Here is a 9348-nt window from a genome sequence, read left to right as displayed (position 1 = left end):
TTGCACAGGAATGATTGTGCCTTTAAAATTCCAACAATGCACTGTAAAAAAAAATAGGCCATGCATTGTTTGACAAACAAATGCACGTATACCAAACGAAGCACCGGCACATACAAAACACTCATGCTGATACAAATGCTGTGACACTGGGTGTGATAAACACACAAGGCATACCCTTGCACACTCCAAACTACAGCACACTATATCAGAGATATACCGTATACGTAATAAGAAACTGGACTTAATGTACAGTATGAGTGTTTAGTACAAATGAAACCGAAACCTTTCGGTGAAAATAATAGATTTGACTTTATTCCAGAAGGGGAGAAAAGCACAGTGTATTCCTCAAAGCTGTGGACTGAAACCAACAGTGCTGAATAAATACATTTGATAAGAGTGAATGATGGTTAAGTCTCCGGGGGTTCTGGTGGGCATTAGGACTGCTGCTCGAGGACTTGAAGTGTCATCCTGTTGTGCTGCTTTAGACTGAAGCCTCCTCCAGTGAATCTGGGTCCGTCTGGACGCTGAGGCTGAATCAAAGGCTGCCCCGCCCCGGCGAGATTTCGCTCCTTCTCCCTGCAGAGACGAGAGAGAGAGAGAGAGAGAGAGAGAGAGATAGAGAGAGAGACAGAGAAAGAGAGAGAGAGAGAGAGAGAGAGAGAGAGAGAGAGAGAGAGAGAGAGAGAGAGAGAGAGAGAGAGAGAGAGAGAGAGAGAGAGAGAGAGAGAGAGAGAGAGAGAGAGAGAGAGAGAGAGAGAGAGAGGCAGAAAGTCAGATGATGTTGCTTTATGTTTCTTAACTGCTTTCTTTACACACAGCTTGTACGGTTTCATTAATTGTATTTATTTACACCAGAATTGTTTAAAATGAAATGTGACAAGAGTTAAATAATAAACCATATTTCTTTTTCATTTACATCACATACAGTTGAGTGCATACAATTTCATACCCTTTACACAATTTGCAAGATGTTTATCATTAAAAAAGGAATCATGAATATTGCATGTTGTTTTTTATTATCTTTTGTATCTTCTAAAGGCCAGTATTAAAAAAAAAATGGGTATGCAAATGTATTCACTTAACAGCATATCCATGTCTCCTTACATTTCATTAGTTTTTTATTTGGACTATGGTGGAAAAGACTTTATTACTATAGCGTTATTTATTATAGCGTTATTTTATTATAGCATTCTGTGTTTCCCTGAAGTCTTCAAAATGAAGCCAAACAGGTTCATGGATATTGAGTACAGTGTGTTTGCAGTAGTAACTACAACATATGTTTGCTACTTAAAGGCTCTCTAAGCGAATATGTTTGACGTCACTTGTTGTTGATATTTGAACTGTTTTCAAACAAACGGATCGTAGCTAACTCCTCCCACTCCCCCTCCCTTCCGTGCTTTCATGAACGCGACCAACCCCCACCCCCAAATCCTTCTTGCCGTTTATTGGCTGTAAAACTTTGTTTTGTTTCGTGGTGCAGGTTTGGCCACTGTGTGTATATTGAAGTTTGTAGAGCCTGTTCTGTCTACAGAGATCGCGTTTTTTTTACAGTTTGATCAGCGGTCAGATAGCAAGCAGAGATAGTGAGGAGATGTGTGCTGTATGTAACAAAAAATGTTTTATGGTCTAAAACGCGTGAATTCGCTTAGAGAACCTTTAATATATTAAAGGTGCCAAAGAATGCATTGAAATAATCTGTTAAATTGTTCTCTAATATCTACATATAAGGTATGTGGCTTTATTAAGAGCAAAAATTATCCAGAGATTGTTTTACATGTCCATTTACAACCCTGGGATTTGGCCTTAGAATGAAATGGTCTATTATTACCTTATTTGAAAGAGTCATGAATAATAATGTTGAGCTCTGCTCTGATTGGCTGTTTCACAGAGCAGCTTCTTTCAGTAGCTCTCTCTGTGTGTAAACAGACCATGGGCCCTATTTTAACGATCTGAAACGCAAGTGCGAAGCGCAAAGCGCAAGTGACTTTGTGGGCGGATCTTGGGCGCTGTTGCTATTTTCCCGGCGGGAGAAATAACTCTTGCGCCAGGCGCAAATCAATAAGGGGTTGGTCTGAAGTAGGTTCATTATTCATAGGTGTGGTTTGGGCGTAACGTCAAATAAACCAATCAGAACGCTTTCCAACATTCCCTTTAAACGCAAGGGCGCAAGTTCCATGGCGGGTTGCTATTATTATGATGGATTTACCAGGCGCACGCCAGGAGCGGTTCACAGCCGAGGAGACCCATGTTCTTGTAAGAGCAGTCAAAGACAGAGAAGTTGTTTTGTATGGGGATAGGAGAAGCCCGCCCAAATAGCCACAATTGTCTCATCAGCTGGCATCCCCATCGTTGCGCCAAGGGCTACAATGATGTCAGGAGACGGGGGAATCCCAAGCTTGCCAGCATAAATCGGGCACGTCGTGTAACGGGAGGTGGATCTGCCTCTACACATGACCTGACGCCAGCAGAGGACATCGCTGCATCCACCCTCACCACTGAAAGGGTTTGGGGGCTTTGAAATTGGACCCAAGAAACGCAAGCAAGGTCCAACCCCAAAGAACACTTACAAATCAAGTTCATATTCATTAAGGCTTCTTATGAAAACATTTTAATTATTATTTAAATAAAATAAACGTAATACAGCCACACAACAAAATTATGAAAATATTTTAATCGTTATTTGTATGAGAATTTTTTTACGCAGCCACACAGTAAATAAAAACTATCACCACAATGCTCACCACTATGATTTCCCTTATCTCATGTGGTAATATTTTTTATTGTAACAATTTATGATTTGCAAAAATAACTGTTGCATCTGTGTAGATTAGATAAGCAAAGTGTGTACTCGTTGTACATTATGGTCAAGCATGCGCCCTTAAAATAGCATAATGAACCAGGCGCAACGCGCCACTGACTTTAGACTATTGTTTTTTGGTCAACGGCGCAATTGTTTTTTGAAACGGCAAAATAGCATCAGGGATTGTTTGCGCCGGAACACGCCTCATTTGAACTCTTTAAAAAAAAGTGTACTTTTTGAAAGTGGTGTGGCCCAGTAACAGCTAGGGACTATTTTTTGACCATTGTTCTGATATAGGAGAAACACTAATACATACTGTATACCCATTATTTCTTTGTTCTTTTCCGTACTTTCTAGTCCAGCACTTAAATACAAACACATACAAATGTTTTGTTCAGAAATAAAGAAAGTGTATTTCACAGCTCGCTTTCAACTTTCTATATAGGTGGTGCAGTTCACTAAATCTCTCGCTTAATGCACTTTCATCCACTACAACGCTAACAAACTCGCGCAGCTCTCTCTGACGCTCACTAACTTCGTTTGTCCAATACCAAATGGCGTCAATTAATATTCACTGAGTGTGTAATGCAATTTCACAGTGGGGCCGATGAAGACATTTGGCAACAAGCTTTAAACAAACACACAGCTCAGCCAACCTTTGTTCCTCCCACTGGTAAACAAACACAATGCAACGAATAAGATGAAATATGCTGATTCTTGGATGTGGCTGTAGACATCTGCGAAATGAACTTTGATTGAAACTCTGTTTGGTTGACAAGCAGCATCGTTGTGATCTGGAACAAATGACTCCTGGCAATGTGAAGTACTGGCCTGATGATAAATAGCTCGAATGCGTGATCGTTTGTGAGGGAAAGGGTATGTGATATGAAGCAGCAGCTGAAATTTTTTTATTTTATTCTTTGGAACTGACTGGATGAGTTGTGAAGTGCAAGTCCCTTTGATCACTTTTCTACGTTTTAAATATGCGGATTAGCCACACTAAGAGTCACTACAAACAACAACTGCAGATAGTATTTTTGGGAATTTTCTGTTGTCCCAATCCTAAGATACACATTGTGATAGGGCAGCAACAACTAATCGCTAAAATCGCCAATGAAATTTGTTAACAGCGGACAGGCACTACAACGCAGACGGCACGCTTAAAGTCAGGCGCGTTTTTTACATACGCTGCACATTTATCAGGCGCTTCTTCTTCTCACATGAACAGGTTGATTAAAAGCAAGGCAACATTGCCAGGTCCGTGTCCTTTACGTTCTGAATTGGGCTACTTTTCAACTTTTTTTGCATGTTTATGTTTTTCTGCGGGTTAAAGATGAAATAATTTGTTTCATTAATTGTTGGTATTTGGGCTGTGAGTAGTCATTGGGATGCTTTTGGACTAATTTTAACTCCTTCCCTGCCATTGCCGAGTTCTCTCGTCAATTAAGAGAAAACATGAAAAAAACATGTTCCTGATGAGTTTTTATGGTAATCTGTAATACCGTGATTATCCACTAGATGGCCAATACACTCTTACCCAATTTTTAAAAAATTTATTAAAAACTAAAGCAAAAAGTTATTTATTTATTTTACACTCCGTGTATGTTTTGATAATCACTCTTATTTGGATCTCTAAGAAAATTCCTTCACAAAAATGCAAAATTTTCAGCTTTTTGCAAAGTTTTTTTGTATTTTTGAAGAAAAATACCCATATTTTAAGAGTTTTAAACTAAGAATGAAATATATAAAGATAGGATGATTTTTTTTACCGTTTTGTTTGTTTGTTTGTTGTTTGTTTGAAAGCAGAGGGTCTGTTCATTCATTTGATATATTTGTATGTTTATATATTTCTTAGAAAATTTTCCTGGAAGGCATTTTGTAAAACTTTTGTGAAAATCAACTTTTCAAAAAAAAGGGGGGGGGGGGGGGGGCTGGCGGGGAATGAATTAAATGGCCATTGGGCTGGTTTGTTACACGGATCTGGCAACCCTGACAGGACAATGACTGAAAGCGCAAAGGAACGCTGGTTAATAAAGATTGTATTTCCTTTAACAAAAGTGAGTTTGTATTTGTAGAGTTTCGTTGCAAAACGAGATAACTTATTATTTTGTTTATTATTATGTTATCATTTTGCAACGAAACTCTTGATTTGTTTAATTGTTGTTGGGTTTTTATAGAAATAGTGAACCACAAACTAAGCATCTGTTTAAAAAAAAATTTTAATATCAAATCAAAAATATTATATTAGTAAAACTGTAGTATTGTGTGGCTTTTGCACTTTTAAAAGTATATTTCTACACGTAAATACCCTAATTAATTGATTAGGAAAATAATTGGTGCCGTACACACTGCATATTAATTCGGTTGTCACTTCACCTTTTAATGCTTGATCCTGTTCTGTACACACACAGTTCAGTAATTTACAGAACTGACACGCATTCTACAACCGAATTAACTACCGCAAAATGCAGGTAGTGACAACCGCATTTACAGAAACTCTGCTTAGTGTGTACATAACCGAACTGAACAACTAGTAGTTAATCAAGTGTTCAGAAAATAACAGAGGCACGAGCCTTTCCTGACTAGTGTTGCCAGATCTTGCACAAAAACAACAGTGAACAAGAAAAATCCAATAATAAACCAAAAGAGATCTAAATGCTTTACCTCAAAGATCAAAATATTGGGACCGGCACCATCACACTTTATTAACACCAAAAACTTGATCGCTTCATGAGCAAAAAGCCATAAACGGTTAAGCAGCAAAAAAGACAAGGACCTGGCAACCCTGCAAGACCGCACGCTGTGAAGCAGTCTCATTAAAGCATACAATACACAATGTCAAGATGGAGGTTTATTGCAAAACACAATGCTATTAAATTATTTTGGTCACAGCTCCGAGTGATGAGCATGCGAGACGGCAGAACGTTGCTATGGTTATTTCTGTGTCAATCATCACATTTTCAGGAGTGAGTCTTGTTCCGTACAGACTTGAAACGAACATTTAGGGGATTCACTCCCGCATTTAAATACAGTTGTCACTCCCGAAAGTTTGCAGTGTGTACGAGACCTTTGATAGTTGCAGTCCTACATTCTGAAAAAAAGAATTGACTGTAAGTCGCTTAAAATGTTCATGCAAAATGTACATGAAACTACTTTGAATGAAAAACACATCCAGAGTAAAGCTGCGTGCACACCGCCAGCGACTAGCAAAAACAAAGCAATGCAATCTGATTCATTTTAATATAATCTTGGTGACTTCTGGCAACACGAGTGACAGTGTTGACACGAGGGACACATCCAGCTACACGAAAGTTCAACTTTATGCAAAAAATGAGCGACTTTCGGGAGCGACTACCATCATTTATTTACTCATTTGTTTGTTAATAGGTCAATCAGAATTAGAAAACGCCTCTTAACGAAGTCATTGAAAACGACAAAGTCGCTGGCGGTGTGTACGTAGCATATTAAAGGTAAGTTGGGCATAAAAGTGGCCTTTTTACTGTAATTTATTTATCGTCATAATTACAGTAATTATGAATTAAAACTTTGTCATCATTTCATATTATTAAAGCAACACTAAAGACTTATTGCTCTTTGCTCCCCCTACAGGTTAGAAGCGTAATTGTTCATTAGCACTGTTGTAAATACTGCAGCATAGCTGGCTCTGATTGGATTGTAGGTCTGCCGTAAAGCAGGTTTTTGTAGTTTTCACTCGAACTACAGGACCAAAACCCGACGGTTGGAAACTTCTTTAGTGCGGTTTTGGCCGATAGAGGGCTGCAAAGCGAATGTGAAAGTGCCATTCACCCTGTTTTGAGTGGATGAACCACTGAAACTTTTTTGGAAATGTTATTTTAAGGTAAAAAAAAACTCTTTGGTGTTGCTATAACAAAAACTTAAATTGGTCTTTTATTTTAAATTCGAACTGGTTTTGTAGAAGTGCATGTGACCACATGACATTTATAATGCTATTGCTTCCTAACGTATTAAAGTATGGGATTACTGATGCAGGAATATATTTCAAATCACTTTTCACTGGATTACCAATGGATGAGATGGATGTTGTAAATAGTCATTGAATTACACTGACATGTGCTATTAGTTTCTTGTTAACACCTCTTTAGAAAAGTCCTAGAATCACTATTCCTGGTGATTATCTTCATCTCTTATATCTTCACAAGGAGAAGCTTAAGCTCAGAGCTTCACACAGTATTTCTAGTCTGGGATGCACTGTACCTGAACTAGTTTGTGATATCAGCTCTCCACAGCTGTGTAGCAGGTTAACCGCTCCTCATAGACCAGGGGGTTTTCCGGCCCAGAGGGAAACTGAGACCTCTGATATCACACACCATCCTCTGACCCTTGCGGTTATCACGAGTCACATTGAACAGTTGCTCGGCCGTGTTTTCCATTTATACCATTTATTTTTCCTACTCTCCAGTTTTACAAAGGGTCTTCGTCAAATTACATTCATCTGTTGTTTGATAAATTCATGATTAATTCATTGGAGCAAATAAATCCATCAGCATGTTGGGCAGAGCTGCAATAATAGTCAATGGGGAGTTTTAAAATCAGTGAATCACGAAATAAGACATGATCATTTTATTTTAAATTATAGATAAAACGGTTACGTGCAGAGTTTAGCCAATATGACACATGCTGCTTGGAATAACAAAGGGGAAGATCTGTTTTTTGCATGTCTATCAAAACAGCCAGCTTGCACCATCTACCTGATTATATGAGAGAGAGAGAGAAAGAGAGAAAACTATTTGAAGCTAGTTCGATACATTGAAATCATACAGTAAAGCATATGGCATTAGCAGTCATCAGATCTGATTCCCCAGGCAACACATGAAGTAATCAAATGTATATCGGATAAAAGCTCCTGTTTTTTCCAATCTCCATTTAAACGGCTTTTCACAACACACTGGAATTTACATAAATTTCACAGAGACGTCAAACAAATCTCTAGGCTAACAATGTTATGTTGTGAACAAATAATCCCGTTATGAACATCATCACTGGACATTTTTCTATCCGCTATGAACTGAATGCTAATGAATCTGACGCAGACGGTAAAGCTGATGTCTTCGAGATGAGATTGATCCACGGCTCTCCAATGCAGTGGATCATCTGCGTTATTTTGTCCTAGCTGGAACCAGCACCAAATCAAATCATCTCGCCATCACTTGGAACATGCTTGACACATGCATTCATCCCTGAGTCAGATCTTATGTTTGCGTGTCAGTCATCCGGTCTTTTAGCAGACTACATCCAAACCGCAAGAACTGGCTAAATGCCAAAGTCCACTTCCTAATTAAAGTGATGCTTTTAAATCCTGCTGGAAAATGAAGGCACCCCCCCCCCAAAAAAAAAAATCAGGGTTGTCATGCAGAAAGCTTTTTAAATTTTACAGGAAAGCTACAAATACATGATTTATTTTCTTCACATCTAAAACAAGCTGCTTACTAAGGTATTTATTAATTTATAAGATTAGCGGCTAAAGCTTACAGGTAGTTACTGTATTTGTTTTATTTCTTTGGTTATGTTCCTCCATACTGCTGTGTATCAATGTTCTTGATCTCTGCTTTATTAAACACCCATTCAAGGACGAGTGCCCCGTTCCCATATTGCACCCTCCCATCTGCTTCGTAGAAAGAAGAGAATAACTGTTATGTCCTTTGAGACCCTTATTGCATTATTAGTTAGCAGGAGGTCGGTTGAAAGAGGGAGCCGGTGCAATGTAAATTAGGAGGAGCCGTAAGAAAAACAGACTAAATGTTAAATTCAGTTACGAAAAGTATTTTACGTTTCTTCGGTGGAAAATGCAATAGAAGTGTGAGGCTGAGAGAGCAAGAAATAAATATAGATATGAGAAAATAACATTTCACAGTGTACGGTTTCAGATCGTACGGTACAGTGATTTTCTTTTAAGACTCAGCTTATATACATCATGTAACTGTAAACTGTTGTTGTGCGATCTAATGCAATAAAAACAGATTTTTACTGTGTGGTTTACTACAATGTGGTTTTATAGTTAACAGCCAAAAAAGAGGTCAATAATTCAATATGTGCATTCATGCAAACACATCTATGAGTAATATATAAAACAAGAGTCTGTTTAAAATTGACCTGTAGACAAAACGTTTTCCAATAATATTGTCTTTTTCAGATGGGGGGGTGAGCATAAAGCTACCAAAGTGTAAATATAGGAGTATACTGCGCACAGTTCACAGACTTCCTGTGTTCATCTTGATTGGCTACCAGTTTCGGCCGGTGACTTCTTTTTTCAAGGGCGCACAATGCGAAGTTCTTCACACCATGTATGTAGCCCGTCATGTGTGTGGTTCCTTTTTTGAAAATATGTGTTCTGCGCATCGAGTGATCCTGTGTGCATCACGTGTTTTCAGGGGCGTCATGCACCAATTTTTTTTAAGGGGGCAGAGTGTGCACAATTCACAGAAATTTGTGCATACACATACATCAAACGAATTATATTATAGAGCTTTCAGTGTTTTCCATGGCACTTACATTTCTAACAATATGAG

At 38.4% G+C, this 9348-nt stretch overlaps 1 protein-coding gene across 1 annotated transcript in view; it reads right to left on the bottom strand.

Moving 5' to 3' along the window:
- Positions 1 to 413: 413 nt before the first annotated feature.
- Positions 414 to 9348, bottom strand: part of LOC141282057 (cilia- and flagella-associated protein 58-like) — a 33166-nt gene continuing 24231 nt past the window's right edge. Inside the window, exon 4 of the mRNA XM_073814448.1 lies at positions 414 to 576. Within this exon, the coding sequence (XP_073670549.1) occupies positions 435 to 576 (142 nt within the window). The 3' untranslated portion in view covers positions 414 to 434. The remainder of the gene's footprint in view (positions 577 to 9348) is intronic.

Source organism: Paramisgurnus dabryanus, chromosome 4 (assembly GCF_030506205.2).
Source record: "Paramisgurnus dabryanus chromosome 4, PD_genome_1.1, whole genome shotgun sequence".
Taxonomy (NCBI): domain Eukaryota; kingdom Metazoa; phylum Chordata; class Actinopteri; order Cypriniformes; family Cobitidae; genus Paramisgurnus; species Paramisgurnus dabryanus.
This window is presented reverse-complemented; position numbering and strand designations above follow the sequence as displayed.